At 38.0% G+C, this 19,914-nt stretch overlaps 2 protein-coding genes across 8 annotated transcripts in view; both read left to right on the top strand.

The window, feature by feature from the left end:
- Positions 1–3,021, top strand: part of LOC107589508 (tuftelin-like) — a 7,580-nt gene extending 4,559 nt beyond the window's left edge. Inside the window, exons 4-9 of the mRNA XM_016277966.1 lie at positions 72–182; positions 284–504; positions 835–940; positions 1,795–1,878; positions 1,965–2,056; positions 2,243–3,021. Of these exons, the coding sequence (XP_016133452.1) occupies positions 72–182; positions 284–504; positions 835–940; positions 1,795–1,878; positions 1,965–2,056; positions 2,243–2,315 (687 nt within the window). The 3' untranslated portion in view covers positions 2,316–3,021. The remainder of the gene's footprint in view (positions 1–71; positions 183–283; positions 505–834; positions 941–1,794; positions 1,879–1,964; positions 2,057–2,242) is intronic.
- Positions 3,022–5,241: 2,220 nt separating this feature from the next.
- The window catches only part of LOC107589420 (ubiquitin-associated protein 2-like), a 35,702-nt gene continuing 21,029 nt past the window's right edge, over positions 5,242–19,914 (top strand). For 3 of the 7 annotated variants that reach the window (XM_016277852.1, XM_016277848.1, XM_016277854.1), the window contains exons 1-15: positions 5,242–5,315; positions 6,984–7,122; positions 11,923–12,000; positions 12,417–12,527; positions 12,872–13,046; positions 13,868–13,963; positions 14,045–14,090; positions 15,763–15,807; positions 16,151–16,257; positions 16,946–17,005; positions 17,085–17,137; positions 17,215–17,300; positions 18,756–18,936; positions 19,292–19,493; positions 19,575–19,897. In XM_016277852.1, coding sequence (XP_016133338.1) covers positions 7,027–7,122; positions 11,923–12,000; positions 12,417–12,527; positions 12,872–13,046; positions 13,868–13,963; positions 14,045–14,090; positions 15,763–15,807; positions 16,151–16,257; positions 16,946–17,005; positions 17,085–17,137; positions 17,215–17,300; positions 18,756–18,936; positions 19,292–19,493; positions 19,575–19,897 — 1,659 coding nt within the window. In that variant the 5' untranslated portion in view covers positions 5,242–5,315; positions 6,984–7,026. The other 4 variants (XM_016277853.1, XM_016277851.1, XM_016277849.1 and 1 more) reach the window with 3 other exon arrangements.

The raw sequence follows: 19,914 nt of genomic DNA, 5'->3' as shown, positions 1-19,914 counted from the left end.
CTTTAACAGTGTAAACAACTCGGAATGCATGAAACAGCATTGTACCCCCCCGTTTTCTTATGTTTGCACAGGGCCAGGAGGATGATGAAAGCACTTTAGCCTTGAGAGAAGTCACTAAACATCTGTACTCTCGTCTGCAAGAGATGGAGAAGAGACACCAGGAGGAGAAAGAGAGACTACAGGTCAGAAACGTAATTACAAAATACCAGGAAAATGAATATAAATATGATATAATGTGTCTTCTCTAAACTGAGCACCTTATTTTTTTTTAAACTTTCATTAGGAAGAAAACATTGAATATCAGCGACGGTTTCTAGAGGAGCATAATTCTCGCGTACAGAAGGCAGAAACCAAGGTGGAGGAACAGGGCAAAAAAGTGGAAGAGATGCAGAAGCTTATGCGTGGTTTGGAGCTGGAAAATGCCACACTACGAGAAACGTTGGCTGCTAACGGGGCTGAACTTGAGAAACTGCGAGGACTGAAGAAAACGGATAGTGAGGACAGGTCAGGCCTCTTTTTTTGCTGACCCAAATTGCTACTGTTCTTTTATACATAATGCATTGTTCTCATATGTTTAAATGTTTCCTTGGCTACGTTAAATATTTTCCACCTGCAATTTAGTAAGCAATAAGTTGGCCTAATTACAACTCTATTAAGTTGCATTGTCCTGCCATAGAAACTCATCTTTCAATGTCACGCCTCTCACATGGAATTCGACTTTGACTCATTCAGTAGACTCACCCTCTACGTTGCTAATGCAGTTGTTTCTGTGTTGCATGCAAGTGTCATTTGTGAGTGTGTACACGTGTAACATACAGGTTTTCTGTACTGCAGGTCTGAACAACTGAAAAAGGAGCTGGCAACTCTGAAGGATAAGAATCACAACTTGGATGACATGCTCAAAAGTCAACAAAGGAAAGTCAGGAACATGATCGAACAGGTAATAATTACTGCGCACAGGATATTTGGAGAAACACCCAATCACAGAGACAAATCATTAAAGGAGATTTGCAAACCATTTTAATTATGTAACGTGATGATTTTTATTTATATTCAGTGATAAAAAATGTAGGGCGGGACATGATTGGATCATGAAAAATGGAAAAGTGGTGGGAGGAGAGAGGCTATGTTAAATTTTAAAGTTAAATTTAATATAATTTTAAAATTAAATACAATACATTTTTAAAATTAATACAATTTAATAAATTAAGTTATATTTTAATATCATTTAAAAACTAATTTGATTTACTTTTTAAAAAACATTTTAATTTATTAAATGTTTATATACATTTTTAAATATTTAAATCTTCCATCACCATTCTGCTGTAAAGCAGCTCAGATAGATAGATAGTACTTTTACATTATTATTATTAATAAAATTAAATAATATTTTACATTTTTTTTAATTTGACATTTTATATTTATATAAAGTTATATAAAGCAGCTCTAAGATAGATAGATATTTTTTTTTAAAACAAACAGGTTGTGCATTATATAGAGTGTTTGCTCAGAGATGAGAAGTGAAACTCAACCTCTGTCATAAATAAAAGATTCCGTCATTTCCCTGCTGCTCAACCTCGGTGCACTTTAGATCTCATGTTACACATAATGGCTTCTTCCATGAACACTGAAATCACAAATGCAAGCAAAGCATTATGCTTCAGAAATCCAGCTCTGTTTAATTTTTCTGTAGGTTGTTCAAATTTTATTTCAACTTTATTTCAAACCTTAAAATCGCTTTGAGGGTGATAAGTGCTTACATTTATTCTTTCATATGTCAAAATATGTTAAAAGGTGCAAAATTCAAGAACCATAATGGAGCAAAGAGACCGGCTGATCGGCGACCTCAAAGAGAGGGTGGCTTTCCTCGAAGCTGAGGTCAGTGTCTGAGTTATTTCAAAGAGCCGCTTTATTCTGTTCTGCTTTTCACTGTGTGACTGTAACATATCAAATGTGTCCTGCAGAATAGAGAGTTTCATGACCGGATGGAGTTTTATATGGGCAACCAAGTGTCTAAACCATATAACTCAAACACGGGGTCCAAAGTTGTCTACAGGTATTTATTTCTTATAATATATACTTATTATACATCTCCCTATTTATACAACCTCATAAAACCATGTTGTTTTTGACCATGTCTATCAAGCTCCAAAAGCACCAAGTATGAGAAATTTAGCAAAAGCATAAAACATTCTGGACAAGATATTTGATTATTATAAGTATCTACCATTTTGTATTATAGCAAACCTCTGATGCCAACAAGCCCTGGAAACAAGTCTATGCCATTCATTAAAGTGGTCGAGATCAAGTCCTGAACAACAGATGAAGGCAACTGATGGAAGAGAGAGAGTAACTGAGTGACAGACACATTGTAGAAGAAGTAACAAGCATTCCTTTTCTCTCAACATTTATGCAACATCTCTCTGTTTAGCACATGAGGAGTAGCACGTGAGGTTTCTTTTTTATATATACAGTGCTTTGTATATAGGACAATAATTGAAATGTCATATATATATATATATATATATTAGATTTGCAGACCATGCACTGCTTTTTGATGCCTTAAGCAACTTTATTAATAGTAGTAGATGTAAGTGGTGATATTCATATTTCCTACAGTTCTGTCAGTATGTCTGTTTTGGCATGTATAGAATCGGATAATGTAGCCATTGTATAAATATTGTTATACTGACAGCCAATTTAAATAAAAGGATAACGCCTAAACCTCCTTATGTATCTGTATATGTGCATATACTCTAATATACATTTCTGAATTCACTGTAACTTGCAAAGCTGTCTTTTCCCTTTGGGAACTGTAATTGTATTGTGTTTTGAAGAACAATTGTTTTTCTGTTACTGTATTCTGAGCTCAACTCTACCTTTCCATCCATCTCTTATTAAATGTGAAAAATGTGTTCCTGTATTGTAGTACTATGCACATTTCTCTGGTATTGTATTTTACCTGGTATATGTATTTATCTTAAGGACTAATCAATAAAAAGTATTTAAGATTGCTCACAATATGTGCACGACGATGTTACTTTTGATATAACTGGATTTTGGTAAAAGCCAGATTTATTTATTTATCAATTGATGGCATTTAGTGCATTATAATTGTCCCCAGTTTTCTCTACAACATACTACATGTCCAAAAGTATGTGGACACCTGTATTCCACGCTCGTGTTTAAGAATTTTTTTTGTAAAAAACTGTATATTGGAATATGGATGAAAGGATGTCAATGTATGCTGTAGTATCAAGATGTATCTTCGCTGGAATAACCCGTTAATTAGAAGTGGGCGTCTGTGCACATACTTTCAGTCATTTAGTGCAGTGTTTCTCAACCAGGGGTCTGTGGACCCCTAGTGGTCCTTGACGCAAGGCCAGGGGGTCCATATAAAGTATGAATTTTTGCATAAATTTTGTATATTTTGACATGTCATGTTACCATGAAAGAAAAATCCAATATAGCTGATGATATGGCCAAATACTGGACAAGTCGAGTAACTTGAATTATACTTGACTGCATTTGGTCCTCACAAAGACACAAATGATACATAGATGAGTCAATTTTGTTCTGGGGGGGGGGGTCCTTGAGGATGGTTCTGAATTGGACTGGGGTATGGTACGCCAAAAGGTTGAGATTCACTGATTTAGTGTATAATATAAGCTACCCATCCTATTCCTATTCATTATCGGTCTGTGTCCGGTGTTCGGAAGAATTCAGCGCAGAACACTAGTGACTTCTAGTGATGTAACACTACACTCAAACAAATGCTACTGTCTGTCATATGAAATTCCAACAGTTTGCGGAAAACATAAGCAAAGCTCGACTCAGTTGTTAATCCTGTAAAGCCACTATAATGCTAGTTTTATGATAAAATCTCTGTAGTTATAATGGTGGGGGGGGGCTAAACGTTCCTCAAAAGCCTGATGTATCGTACATTTTAACATGATTTTTCTAAAACACAAGTGTATGGATAATCAAGTAAACCCAAGTTGTTTCAGTCCAGTAAATGCTCAACTTGAAATATTAATATAAAAGCTCTTATGTTTACTTTATTAAAAAATTATTAAAGATTATCATAACCTGAATTGTACCATGACCTGAAAATAATTTATAGGCCTTTTACTTACTACACATAAATAAAATAATTTGATCATTTAGAGGTCTTAGAAATTCCATTAATTCAAATATTTAAATAATAATCAAATTCAAAATAATTTAAGGCTCATTCAATATAGTACACTTTGGGATATTATAAAAATATAAAATTTTTAAAATCACTTGAGGCACAAATGACAAAATGGAAATTGTTAGTAATGTAATCTGTTGGATCACACATGTTAGGTAATGTATTGCGACTATTTTTTGATTACTTTTAAAATGCTTTTGACCTAACTCATAAAAAAATATTTTCTATTCTTTGTCACCAACATCAACACCAAACCAAGTTTCCCAAACTGGGGTTCCTGAAAGAACTGCAGGGATTTGTGAGGTGATGAAAAGCTAATAATTAAATCATAAAATATCAAATTAAACTAATAGTGTGGCCTTTCCATTTTGATGTAATTATAGTCAACTAACTATAGCGGCTGGTGTGTGAAGTTTCATAAAACTGAAAAAAACTTTCTGAATGAATATCAGCAGTAGCATTTTTAAAGGAGAGAGAAACAAGAATTATGGTGAATCAATACATTATGAACAATTTATTGCCATTGTGTAATATGTAATCATGTAATCTATAAAAAAGTAACTGTAATCTGATTATGAACACTTTAAAATGTAATATAATCTAATTACAAGTATTCAACTTTTGGAAACTGATTAGTAATTCAACTTGCATGTAATCAGTTACTACCCAGAGCTCTAGTTACAAGTTGCTAGTGTTAGCTACAAAATGTTTGTATGTAAATGGTGGCTAGGTCCCAAACTAGTTAACCTACCTACCGACCTACAGGTAAATTTGCAACCATGTTACCTATTCTGTTCCTTTTTATTGTTTATTGTAAATAAATAAATAACTTAGGCTAATATTCTAATTAGTTTCAAGGTCATATTGTAAAATTATTTACGGAATATGTATGTCATATGTATTTGTGACATCAGTATCAATGATCAGGTGGGTTTTTGGATAACAAATACCTAACTGCAACTACAGGGTAACAGATTATATATTGCATACTTGTGTTTAAGTTGTTATATATACATGCGTACGTTGTCATCACGTGGTTGCGCTCTGCGCGTGAAGCCGCAGTGGCTGTGATAAACCACGTGACGCGGTGATCCGGGTGTCAGCTGTGGAAGAGAAACAGGTACATTTTGAGCCTCTCGTTTATTGTCTGCGCGAGTCGGTTCGGCCTTGTTGTCGGCTTTGGGGAATCGATTTAGGACGCGAAGGAGTTCGTGTTTTGTTTCCGTCTGATTAGGAGGTCGACAATAAAGCCTCCGTCGGTCGGCGTTATCTCCACATTTCTGACATCCAGCCGGGTCTTTGGTTAGTACCTCGCCTGTTGTTCATTTTTTATCATTCGGGGCCTGTAGGCCTCGGTGAAGCCTCGGTGTCGAGTGTACAGGTGAACCGACGGGAGTGCGCCTCACCCCGGGGGGCGTGTGCATTCCAGTTTTGCAGACGCAAAATATTATCGTGTCGAATAATCTAACGAACAATTTACCCAACTATTCTTTAATCTACGCTGAGAAACCATATAGTTGATTAGCAACCGGAAAAGTTTAATTTTGGGGCAGCAGCAGCAGCATCATGATGCCCGATAACCATGAGGTTATTAGACTCGGCCAGAGCGGAAGCCACCCATAATCTAGCTCTTGTCTATTTTATTTAACGTATCAATAACCTATTAACACTATAAAAAACTGTGCGCATTTTTCATATCGTATCGTTAGATCTGCATGTTTGAGTTTATATCGAGTTGCTTTTCCAAGGCCCATCGCCTGGACTTATCATAATCCTTCACCTCCTAAGATTTTTTTTTTCTATTATTAACCAAGTTTATACAGTTGCTTACTTTTTAGTCGGTAAGTTAATATGGGATTCCCAGTATGCAGATCTGATGTAGAGCACTACAGGTAATGTAGGTTACCTGTTGGATGCTTATTTTACAGATAGATTGAATACTCTTAGGTAATGTTTACGTTCCAATGCATGGAAACGAATGCCTTTTATGTGCTGCTTTTCCTAGACACTTTACTTGTTGCATATATCCTTGTTTTATTTACTGTATGGAATAGTGTGAGTGCTCAAGAAATATAAAATGACTTTCACCCATGGACTGTGTGGTTGTGTTCACGTCTCCAACATGGTCTCAGTTTGACAGCTACATCCTCGCCCTCAGCCCGTTCAAAGGCCGTTGAGTTTTTGTTGTTGTTGTTCAGCTTTGTCCGTCTGTTTTCCCGCGGCTGGTCCCGCGTGCTTCTATCACGCTGGCCGATTCTGTGCGCGATCTAAAGTGCGCAGTTGCTTTCTTCCACCACATTTCCTTATGCGCAGAGCTGCTACGGTGGGCTGTTTGGCATAACCACACATGCAATATTTCGCAACTTGCATCAGGTGGACAGTTTTTGGTGTAATTTTAATCCAAATGTGAAGGGCTACGGTGTTTTTGTGTGCATTTAAAGAAGCTTTAAACTGAGGATATTGAGCCCCGGAAGCGCGTTTATGGTTGACTTGTTGCAGCTTGACTTGTAAACAGTATTTGGTCTTGTTTTTCAAAGCTTTCTAAGTTCCTAGAATTTAATTTCTGTTGGTGTTCTGGTAAACTTGGGCCGTCGCTTTATGGGTAGTGCGTCAGGCAGCAACGTTGTTTACTTCCAGTTTTGGCTACACATGGTGTAGCGTTGTTATTTGCATGCATATTTAATGTTAATTCAGTGGTTTGTCGAGACCGTGTGATGTTTTTACGATTGTTATTTGAATTTTTTGGAGAGTTGTCAGTAACATTTTCCCATCTGCTTCTCTTTTAAAGGTGTTATTCCTTTTGTAAATACTGTTATTTGTATATACTGTAAATGATGACTTCAGTGGGCGGAAGCCGGGCCCGGGGCAACTGGGAGCAGACGCAGGGTCAGACACAGAGCCAGTCACAGCACAAGCAGAGGCCTCAGGTAAGTTCACAAGCATTAGGTTATATTGATTAATTATAGTGATTGGCTAAGTTTTGCCACACCTCCAAAGCCCCCTTTAACCCACCTCAAAAAAACTGGCTACACCACCTAAAACATGGTAATCTTGGGCCAGAAACTGCAACCGGCGTAAGTGAATGTTAAAAAAAATTAGGTACTTGGTTTGACTTTTTCCGTCTACCCAAAAACATTTATGGATGTTACTTGACTGAGTTATGACCGTTGTAACTTTTGATGGGTGTGTCAAAACTGCGTCGATCCTGAATTAAATAGCACTGGATGTTAAAATGTGTTTAAATAAGACAAAATCTTTGCATGTTCTCGAGTTGTTTGCAGTTTTGCTGGCTATGAGAACCAGCACAATTTCGGTGGAAAACGGGCATCAGTGACATCCATCAGTCTGAGACTTTTTCTCTGAGTCACTGCAGTCTATCACTCGTTCTTCTAAATTAAATTAAGGGCTTTAGAAATAAATCATAAATTTATGCTCAAGCAAATGCTAAGCCTGACCTATTTTTCCTCGGTTGTATTCTGGCCTGCTCGGGTGGAGGGACAGACACAGAATTTTATCTAAAAACATCTTTAATGCGCAGATTCATAGACAAGGCTTAAGCCTGGTGCAAGACTGTCTTAACTGAAATTAACTTGCACTGACATATCTTAAAATGTTATTGCCATTGATTTGTATCGTGATGCACGCCAGCAATGTTTTCTCTATGGCACATTTAAAAAAAAATTTTTTTTTAAACTGCTTGAATGTTCTAATTAGTGCTGGGCGGTATGACCGAAAATTTATATCACAGTATTTTTCAAAATTATACCGGTTTCACGGTACATGACGGTATTTTTTTTTAGGGATGCACCGATATGAAAATTTTGGCCGATACCGATAACCGATTATTCTTTATTTTTGAAAGCCGATAACCGATATGTTGGCCGATAAATCTATATCCAAATTGTTATATACTTTTTGAGAGCCTGATTACAAAAAAGGTCTCATCATTAAAAGCCACATCCCAAACACTTCAACATAAGCAGCCTAGTTTGAACGGTGTACGTTTTAAAAATATTTTTACTCTCCCATTACCAAATTTAGTCATAAAAAAGTCTTACAAATAAATAAAATTATGCATAAATAATGCAAACAAGTCACTGGACATCATTACACGTGTAAAGAATCAAAATGAATGCGCCATAGATCAATAAAACGGAATAGCCTCTGCACGGACAATAATTAAATGATTTTAATTACTAAACCATATTGTTGATGAAAATAATAAGAGAAAAATACAAGTAGTTGTTGTTATTAATAATATATCAATGATTTTGAAAAAGTAACAAATTAATACCACTGTTTTAAATAGCAGCCATTGAGCTGCAGCTCAAGCTGAAGCTGAAGAGCTGAATGAACACGGTAAACTGAAGCGTTTTGCTGGCAGCTTATTTAACTCAAGGAAATGCATCCTGAGATTAATATTAATACAACATAAACATAATATTACAACTTATATATGAAATGACAAATGACGCAGTTATTGCATGCTATAGTCAGAATGTGTGATCCTGTTGTGGATGCGCTCTTCCCATAACAACGCGCTGAAACACAGCAACTAAACCCAAAGAATGCACAACGTTTTATTATAATAATGTTCTCATTAGAATGTTATATACACAACATTCCCAATCATAGTTATTAATGTTGTGCACTGCTGTTTGAACTGCGTGTGCTGAGCTAAAGACGATCACCGGTAAACTGAAGCGCTCTTTTAACTTAACCAAACGCATTCTATATGAGATAAATCAGATATACATCAAATAAACACAATATTACAACGTACAATTGCACAAAAGGCTGCAAACGAACAGCACGCATCTGAAGTGTCTCTGAAGGAAATAATGCATTATTTATCGGCTTTAAGATATCGGCCAAATTTTCTTATCAGGCCGATACCGATAACAGAAAAAATGAGCAGATATGGGCCGATACCGATCTGGTGGCCGATATATCGTGCATCCCTAAAAAATACAACTGTTAGTTCATGTTAGCTCAGGTCCTTTAAACAATATGAACAAATACGACGTTTGAGTTTAATAATGTATTAGTAAATGTTGAAATTAACTAAGATTAATGAAGGTTTTAGAAGTATTTTCATTCTTAGTTCATGTTTACTATGCAGTTAATTAATATTAACAAACAGAATATTATTGTAAACTGCTACCACAATACTAAAATAACACAGGTTTGTAATAACTAGCTAGTATTGCTGATAAAAGCATTCTCCGCAATCTTTCTTTCCAGTTTGTAAATCCTGCACTGCAAAAAAAAAAATGTTTTTTTTGTCTTGTTTCCAGCCAGAATATCTAAAAATTCTTAAATCAAGAAGGACAAATTATTGTCTGGTTTTCAGAAAAAACATGTCAAAATTAAGTGAGTTTTTGCCTGAAACAAGCAAAATAATCTGCCAATGGGGTAAACAAAATAATCTTGTTTTCTGTTTGAAATAAGATTATTGTGTTTGTTCTAAGCAAAAACTCACTTAATTTTGACATGTTTTTTTTAACTTAACCAAACGCATTCTATATGAGATAAATCAGATATACATCAAATAAACACAATATTACAACGTACAATTGCACAAAAGGCTGCAAACGAACAGCGCGCATCTGAAGTGTCTCTGAAGGAAATAATGCATTATTTATCGGCTTTAAGATATCGGCCAAATTTTCTTATCAGGCCGATACCGATAACAGAAAAAATGAGCCGATATGGGCCGATACCGATATGGTGGCCGATATATCGTGCATCCCTATTTTTTTTTTCATGCATGACCGGGTGTTAACCATATTTTCTACTGACTGAGAGAGGAAATACTGCAGTATATTGACTTGGAATGCTGTATTTTACTGTCGTGATGAGTGAATATTGTCAAAAAAATACCACACTAAATAGTGACTAAACACGACCCCTTTTAATACATGTTAACCAGGAGTCCCTCTCATTTCTAATCGTCTGATAAAATCAACATGCATCTACACTAAAGAGCGGCAATGCAGTTGTTTTAGCTATATTTTTTGTCTCACGCAGCGCACTGCCTGCGTCCGAGTAACAAACTACAAAAAAATACCACACTAAATAGTGACTAAACACGACCCCTTTTAATACATGTTAACCAGGAGTCCCTCTCATTTCTAATCGTCTGATAAAATCAACATGCATCTACACTAAAGAGCGGCAATGCAGTTGTTTTAGCTATATTTTTTGTCTCACGCAGCGCACTGCCTGCGTCCGAGTAACAAACTACAAAAAAACAACAAACAAAAAAGTGCATGTGATATTAACAGACAAACTACGCTCCTATTTATAATTCCAAGCAATCAGTAAGCGACAGGTGCTAGGAAACGCTGTTGTGTACTCATTTATTGGCGAGTCTGCTGCGGTGCGGCCAACTGTGCGGCCGCTCACTGCACAGAACAGATGCCGAGAGAGGTGACACTTCTCCGGGAAAGTCAGACCTCACATCCGCGGGACAGCACTGGTGAAATCTTCCAACTGAACCATAGCTAAGGTTTATCCAAAAAAGTCGCTAGGTTTGTCAGTATGAATATTCTATGGAAAAAATCTGCTAAAAGGGTCTGAAAGTTGCTAAATCTAGTGCTAAAGTCGCGCTCGTGTGTGTGTGTGTGTGTGTGTGTGTGTGAGACACGGGAGCTGATAGCAGGGGGCAGTGGATATTTGTGGCGGTCAATGTGGATATTGTGGATGAGTTCTTCTGTCAATCACGTTCTATTAGTTCTACAGCTTCAGTTTCGGAACTTTCACGCATAGTAACACATACAGCTGTTCCCTCACCACAGTGCAGCAGTGAAAAGGGACCCCTTTCAAACAGTGTCGCATTCTGAACATTGTTTAAGTGACATACACCGGTATTGCAGTATTTAAACAATTCGTATCATAACAAAAATAAACACCGGTATACCGCCCAGCACTAGTTCTAATTTAATGAAGGCCTAATCCAGGCTTAATCTAAACCCTGTCTGTGAAAAATAAAAAACGCCTAAAAGTCTGAATTCAGGCTTAAATGTCTCTGCAACAAGCAGTTGTATTATAATTGATCATGTTGGAATATATACAAGAAGCCGGCTCAGTTGTAAAGATTTAAATTTTTTCAATGAACAAGTGCAAAAACACAAGCTAACCAATCGCCATCATACATGCTAATTTCGATGGTATGGCTATTTGAAAACGTTGAGAGGAAATTAGTTGTGTATGTTTTTAGCTTTAACTTGAAGACTGTAAGGGCCAGATTTACTAAACGCCATATTAGCTTGAGAGAGCAATTTCAGAAAAGCGCAGATGGGAGTGGATAGTTTTGCAGGTGATTTACCGAGTTAAAGAACACGGACACAGCCAGTGCATTTCCATAATGACTAGTAAACTGATCTCTAACCTTAATAAATCACCTTGTGTGATTAATTTATATACTCTCCTTCCATAAATTTTACATCTGAAATGGAAATTCCTACAAATGCATATGCAGTAAGGTTAGCTGCAAAAATGACTGTCCACGCCTTTTCATAGCTAATGTTTTACTGTGCTTATTTAGTAACTCCTGACAGTTTTTCACCGCCAAAAGAGGGCTTGTGCTGGTCCAAGCGGTTAGTAAATCTGGCCTCAAGACTCCGTTAAAATCCTACTCATAAATGATGCTGAAATTCATTGCTGTATGTTTTATAACTGTTATGGACTTAGACTTAACCATTTTCTCCTTTTTGTTTGTTCAGGCCACCGCTGAGCAGATCCGACTCGCGCAGATGATCTCGGACCATAATGATGCAGACTTTGAAGAGAAGGTCAAACAGGTGAGTAGGGATGTCAGAAGTTGGCTGAAAGGAATTTAATGGCAGGTTCTGCTTTACCTCCATCAAACAGTCCCTTCAATAAAGAAAATTTGACTGGAGCTTCTAATCAGTTTTCCTTGATTATTCCGACGTGTCTATACCAGCAGTTTCATTCTGGGTCACTTAGTGCACACAAGTTCTCTCACTGCTCTCGCTATAGCACTGATGGGGACCATCTGTGCTAGAGTAAAGTTTGAGCTACTACCGGACGCTCTCTCTCAGTCTCGCTCTGAATCAGACATCTCATAGTTCACTCAAAGTTTCCATCAGTCCCCTCAGCCACTTCCGTTTTATCGTGTTGCCTTCCGGATATATAGCCTAAGTCATACACCCACATGACTTTAAATGCTTCGCGTTGCTCCTTTTCTCTTTTCTAGCTGGTTGACATCACGGGAAAGGATCAGGATGAGTCCATGATAGCACTTCACGACTGCAACGGAGACGTCAACAGAGCCATCAACATCCTGTTGGAGGGCAGCCCTGACACTGTGAGTTCAGGCTTGATTTTGTAGAGAAATTATAAAAAAAAAAAAAAGCCTATATATATATTTTTTTTAACCAGTGTTTACTTCAACCTTTTAGAGAAAAGTTAGAAATGTTGCATTGACAAGTAACTAAAATATGCTTGTCATGTTAATCTTCAACTTTTCTTTCAATTACTGAAAATGATTTTAATCTGAAAATGATTTTACTAGTTTAACTATAACACTACTGTTTTAAAGAATTGATCAATGTGTATTTTAGTATTTAGATGTGATTCAAGGTCTTACATTCCTCAAATCCCGTATTTTCATCCCTCTTTTCCATGTTAAATTTGCCCTTTGCTTTGCAGGACTCATGGGAGATGGTTGGAAAGAAGAAAGGAGTTTCAGGTCAGAAGGAAAGTGCACAGACAGATGGAGGAGATGAAGGGAAGGAGAACCGAGAGAAAGGAGGAGAAAGAGATGTGGCACGTCGCAGAGGAGGGGCCCCGCGGAGGGGCCGTGGATCCAGCCGCGGGCGAGAGTGTGAGTGGAGATATTATGCTTTTGTTGATGCTCCTTATTTTAGTCTGAAAGACTTTATGCCACTGTTTTCCTATTAAATTAGGCATTTAGTAAAAAAAAATGCAACATTTCCTTTGGCCATTTAAGAGAACTGTACTTTCTTAGTCTGCAGTCAGCCTTTTCTATGCCTCAGGACAGGCTGCAGCACGCCACAGTCCCTTCACTGCTCTCTCTGTAGTGCTGAAGGGACAGTGTGTGCCACAGTAAAGTTTGAGCTGCTACCGGATGCTCTCTCTCAGCCTCAGTCTGAGGTAGAGAGCAACATAAGGCTCATATACTTTGACTAAAGTCTTGTGGTTTAGTCTATAATCTGACTCATTTGATGTTGAAAGGATTTATGTAAAATACATTCACATGTATGTTTAAATCAGAAGCTTGGGCTGCCCAGTCAAAATGAGGTAATAAAACACAATAGATACTATTTCTAAACACAGAAAACACTAATCATAAAATGTTTGCCAAGCATTTTGTTGCTCTTGGCTCTGTGCAACTTTAATTTTCTGATGCGTTTACAATAGCTGCTTTTAACCTTCCTCAATATAAAGCTCGCATGCCACTTAATGCATCTGTTTCAGAGCATAAAAAAAATCAAGCATCCAAGGAAAGTGCCCTTGTATGTGCTGAGACCAAACTTGGGCTTCTTAGGCATCCCTTTTTAGGAGTGAGTTTTAATAGGAGTGCTAATGGAGTCTTAAAGGGATAGTTTGTACATTTATTCCATCTCTTCTATCTTGTGTATTGTTTTTCTTCAACTCCTTCCATTCTTTGTTCCTTCTCTTCAGTCCGTGGGCAGGAGAATGGGTTGGATGGGGCCAAGGCAGGTGGAGTTGCAGGCAGAGGAATGGAGCGAGGCCGTCGGGGAAGAGGCAGAGGAAGAGGCGAGTACTACTGTTGATAATGATTAACTAGAATGAAAATGGGTAGTGGTTTTGGTTTGACTTCATCTTTCTGTCCTGCAGGTGGAGCTGGAAGGCGAGGAGGGAGGTTTTCAGCTCAGGGCATGGGGTAAGTTTGTGTGCTAAGTTCTCTTTTTGCATGTTCTCTAGAGATCTCCCAGAATGTCCGATTCTGGGAAATGCTAATGGTATCCAGCTAAAATTCATAATCTTGTGCTTCAAAAACATGTAAGGAATAATGTTTAGCCATTTTTAGCAGAGAACGCTGTTCTGTTGAGTCCAACCTGCTGGGTTTAAGGCTTGCTGCTGTGCTTATCTTGAGACTCTGTGTGCAATTATAGCCTGTAAACCTTAAAGAATTTAACATGTTTTCTATGCAGAGGTTTAACCAGGTAAGTAAGAACTACTGTGGGGTTATTTGCTGCTTTTTGGTGCTATGCGTTTTAGGCTTGATGACACAGTGCGCTAAATTGATGGCCACTAGGGGTGGGCGGTAGAAAGGTCAAACTCTAAAAATGTGAGTCATTTGTATTGCGGTTATCAAAATGCCACCTCAGAGTGTAGGGAATGTCTGTTGCACTCGCTTGATGTTTAGAAAGAAAATGAACAAGATTTTTAAACCTAATTGTTATACCTGCACCTTCACTTCTATTTTCAACATGTAATGAGAAGTTTATATTCAGTGGATTACCTCAGGTGTTAAATAGTGCACTGTCATTAAAAAGTTTGGATTTAGTCTTTTTTTTTTTTTTTATAGAAAGAAAGAGATTTGATACTTTTATTCAGCAAGAATGCACTAAAATGATCCTGAAAACTAGAAAAAGCATCACGGTTTCCATAAAAAATATGAAGCGGCACAACAATGATAGTAAGAAATGGAAAAGCTAATTTAAATTGTAGCAATATTTCACAATGTTAGTATTTTTGATTAAATAAATTATAAATGAGCATGAGACTTTTCAAAAACAAATACAAAAAAATATAATTTTTACTGTTTTATTGATAGCTGATTCATTGGAATGTATATGATTAAATAGATTTATGACTACTAGTTTTTTGTATTTTGGGAATAGCTTTTAGAAAAAAAACAAACTCCTGACTAAAATAATTGTCCAAAGTGTATATTCTGTGATTGTCATTTAGTAAAAATAAATTCACAGATTTCCTGCATAGATTTGTTGCCCACCCCTAACAGTAACCAAGATGCATTTTAATATTTTGAAGCGGCACTATGGCAAGTATAAAAATGTTTGTTTTTCATGATGTTGTTTAGCAATATGAGGAGTTTCATTGTCATTGTAAACATCAAGTTTAGCTTTTTACTGCAATATTCAGTAGGCTAGAATCTAGTCATGTCACGCCCCTGGACTGGTTTTCTTTTTCTGTCAAGGCCGCCTGGTCACTTTTCTTTGACTTGCAGTCAGGCTTTTTAACTGGCCCCTTTCGCTTGTTTGGTTTGAAGTGTGCTTTTGGATTTTGCATGTTTGGTTTTCAATTCTTGGCCTCTGAACCTGCAGAGTACCAATTTAGCCTTGTCTGAGCTGGCAAGTCACATTACAAGCGTAGCCGTTTCATTCTAAAGCATTGTCTTATGCTTTTACACCTGTAGAGCAGGTGTGGTAATTTGACCAGCTATGGACGTGAGCATGATGGTTGCCATCGCTCTCGTGTTCTCTCTGTCTCGTGCACACACTCAAGCACATCTTTCTTCGCACCATGCACCCCCGTCTTTCTGCCTGTGTTGAGTTGCTTGTAATTCTCCCTGTTGTTTCTCCCTAAAGCCAGATTGATAAGGGCCCCAGATATGATTTGTCAGGAGATGAGAGGTGAGTTAAATACATTTATGAGCGTGTTGGTTTTGTTTGTGTAGGATCAATGGCTTTATAGTGGTTAGTTATTGAAGAATGCATCAGAGTTTGAGCTTCATATGTGTTTAGTTTCCAGTGGTTTGGTTTCCTGGTTTGAGAGTGAGTGGAAAGCACATTTGCGTCTTTGGTATAATTGAATTTAGAGCATTATGACATAGGAGTGTTTTTTTTTTTTTAGGTCGTAGTTGGATCTGTTGGAGTGATTTTTGCACATTTTTACTGATGGTCGCTGATGTTATATCTTGCCTCCCTCATTCACTCAAGGTTCCCTCAAAAAACAAAATTTTAATTTGTTTTTTAGTACGTTTAACCCAGCGGACTACACTGAGCCAGCCCAAACAGAGGAGAGCTACACAAGCGGCAGCACTTGGAGTAACACAGGCAACCTGGAACCCGAGGATGGAAACAGTGAGTGATGCCATAAGTGTCTCCTTGTAAACCCCTCCTCAGTTCCTGACACTGTTGGCATTTCTCCAGGCTGAAGTACACAGTCCATTTAAAGGGATAATCCACCCCAAAATGAAAATTGTCAATCACTTACTCCCATGTCGTTCCAAACCCCTAAAAGCTTTGTTCATCTTTGCACGGTGCACGGATGCTCTGTTCATTCAATTCAAAGTGTAAATAAACGTAGAAAACGTATCCTTGTCGCAGCTGACACAGAATAGTGTACGCTGCTTGGGTTCAGTGGTTATTCTCCAAAATGGCGCTACGGTGATGTGAAGAGACACAGAGGAGACGAATTGTTGAATAAAGTCGTTATTTTTGTTTTCTTCGCGTACAAAAAGTGGGCTATTCTCGTCGCTTCATAACGTTACGGTTGAACCACTGATGGCAGATGGACTATTCTGACGATGTCTTTCATACTTTTCTGGACCTTGACAGTGTAATTTACTTGGCAGTCAATCGGACAGTCACAAGCCTCCCGATTTTCATACAAAATATCTTAAATTGTGTTCTGAAGACGAACAAAGCTTTTAGGGGGTTGGAACGACATGGAGGTAAGTGATTAATGACAATTTTCATTTTGGGGTGGAGTATCCCTTTAAAACGCTTATGTAAGAGTTGATGTTCTGACATAATTCTGTTTCCACAGGACTTGAGTTTACAGGTGGAGAGGGAACAAACTATCCTCGAAAGTTTGACTCGGCCCCAGGTGAGTCTGGCACTGGATGCTTTGCTAAGGATTTGTTTACCTGTTGTCATTGTAAGTGAGCTAAATGTCTGTGTAACAGGTGCTTGGAGAACTGCCACAGAAGAGTGGGGCATGGAGGACTGGAATGAGGATGTGAGTATTTGATCAGAGAGCAAAAACCTGCTTTTCAATTTAAGACTAAGCAAAGCTAACTCTTGTTCTCTGTTTAGTTGTCAGAGACCAAGATATTCACTGCCACCAGTGTGGCATCCATGCCCATTCCACAGGAGAATGTCACCATTACTGCTGGACAGAGGTAAGCCAGTGGTGATTTCAAGGCATCAGCAGGGCTCGACAGTGCGACCATTTCAGTCGCATTTGCGACTGAAAACTACTGCGTGCGACTATGAAATTTATTTTAGGAGCACCAGTGCGACTGACCCGATCATCATCATACTTGTGATTGCGCTCAGGGAAGCTTCAAAGGTTTCTACGTGTTTTTGCAGCGTCGAGTAATGTATCAGACATATCTCACCAATCCTTCATAAGCAAAGTGTAGACAGGGTGTAAATAAGAGATTCATCACACAGTGTAGAGAGCTTCGTTGATTATAAATGTGAGCTCGCGATGAACTAAGATGATGTTCTCTGTTTAGTTGTCAGAGACCAAGATATTCACTGCCTCCAGTGTGGCATCCATGCCCATTCCACAGGAGAATGTCACCATTACTGCTGGACAGAGGTAAGCCAGTGGTGATTTCAAGGCATCAGTGAAACTCACTTATTAAAAACTTTTTTTTTTGGCTAGGCATACCATTCAGAAGTCTAGGGTTGTTTTTTCTTATGTCAGTGAAGGCTGCATTTAAAAAAAAAAAGATTTTAATTAATAAATTAAAAACAAATGTTTAAATATTTAAATATAATTTGAAATGTGATTTTGTTAATGATTTTCAGAAGCCATTACTCCAGTCTTCAATGTCACACGATCTTTCAGAAGTCATTCTAATACGCTGATTTGCTCAAACATTTTTGTTGAACAGTTGCTTAATATTTTTGTGCAAACTGTGTGAAACTCACTTATTAAAAACTTTTTTTTTGGCTAGGCATACCATTCAGAAGTCTAGGGTTGTTGTTGTTTTTTCTTATGTCAGTGAAGGCTGCATTTAAAAAAAAAAAAGATTTTAATTAATAAATTAAAAACAAATGTTTAAATATTTAAATATAATTTGAAATGTGATTTTGTTAATGATTTTCAGAAGCCATTACTCCAGTCTTCAATGTCACACGATCTTTCAGAAGTCATTCTAATACGCTGATTTGCTCAAACATTTTTGTTGAACAGTTGCTTAATATTTTTGTGCAAACTGTGACATTTATTTTATTCATTCATTCATTCATTGAATATCATATTCAATGAATGAATGAATGAGTGAATAAATAAAATATTTTTTTTAATGGTATGGAAGTCTTTTGTAACAAATGGCTTTACTGTCACCTTTTGAAAAATGTTACGCATCCCTGCTGAATAATTGTTCATTAATTTAAAAAAATGTAAATCTTACCAACCTGAAATATTTAAATGGTCACCACTATCAGAAGTCTACATTTTGAATGCAGACTATTGTTTTATCTAGAAGGCATGCAGTTTCAACACTCAAAACCACAATACTGTGGCGTGTCTAGTTTTTCACAACCTAATTCTAAATATCTATTCATGTGCTGCAGTCATGGCATACGAGAACCTAATTGATGTAAGCATGTTTGATGTTCAGGATTGATCTGGCGGTGTTGCTGGGGAAGACGCCTCCCTCCTCTTCCTCAGAGGCAGAACCTGCTTCGCTTGAAGGCCCACAGCCGCCGTCTCTGTCTCAGTCTTTGGTGTTCAGCAGCTCAAAGCAGACAGCATCACTGTCCCAGTCCTCCTCCGGTGCTCCTTACAGCCAGCACAGCATGGTGAGCAAGATGTAATAATGAAGTCACACAGGTCATGTCATAGCTGTTTTTAAGGGTCAGGTTTTATTATTATTACTATTAGTAGTATTTTTGTTTTGGAAGCCATATTTTATCCTATTTAAGTTTAACTTAATAAAAATCTAACTTCAATTCAATTTAAAATGTATTATGTTTGTCACCTTTTTGGCATTTATTTTTTTTGCTCCAAGCCCTTGAGTTATTTCCATTTACTGTCCAATCAGCATCCAGATTTGGCCAATCAGCATTCAGAACTGGTATTTAGTTCTAAATTAAACATTATCCTACCTAAGTAGCCAAAACAATGGGGTTTTGTCTCTCTATGTCCTTTCTGCAGGTGAGCATGCTCAGTAAGGGGTTTGGTGATGTTGGTGATCCAAAAGGAACCACTGGAGGCTCCACGACTGGTTCTCAGTTTCTGGAGCAGATTAAGACGGCCCGGGCTTTGGCCCAGCTAGCAGCCCAGCACTCACAAAGCGGCCCACCCAATGCTGGTCCTTCGACCTGGGATACCAGCCCCACTACACTGGGGCAGTACGGTAAGAGGGATGATGGTTCGAATCACTTCTATGATTGTTCGACCCTCTCTGTGAAGTCTTGTTCTTTCTCTTTATCTACAGATATGAAACCTCAAACAGAGCCTGTGCACAGTCCCTTCACCAAACGGCAGCCCTACCAGCCCACCTCCACTTCCTCCTCCATGATGGATGCCTTCTTACAGGACAAAGTCACACCTGCTTCTACCACCTCAACCCTGCCTCCTCAGTCCACCCCATCGTCATCATTGCCCCAGGCCGTCACCACCCCTCTCCCCAAACCCTCGGGACCCACCCCAGGTCGGCAGAACTCTTCCAGCCCAGCCGACCCACAGGCATCCAGCCCACTACCCCTGCAGCAGCACAAACTCAAACAGCAGAAGAAGAGGGCTTCCATCACAACCAAGGTCTCGATTCTCATAGT

This window comes from Sinocyclocheilus grahami, unplaced genomic scaffold (genome assembly GCF_001515645.1).
Source record: "Sinocyclocheilus grahami isolate Dianchi unplaced genomic scaffold, SAMN03320097.WGS_v1.1 scaffold116.1, whole genome shotgun sequence".
Classification (NCBI taxonomy): Eukaryota; Metazoa; Chordata; class Actinopteri; order Cypriniformes; family Cyprinidae; genus Sinocyclocheilus; species Sinocyclocheilus grahami.
Note: the sequence above shows the minus strand (reverse complement) of the source record. Positions and strands in the feature narration are given on the sequence as shown.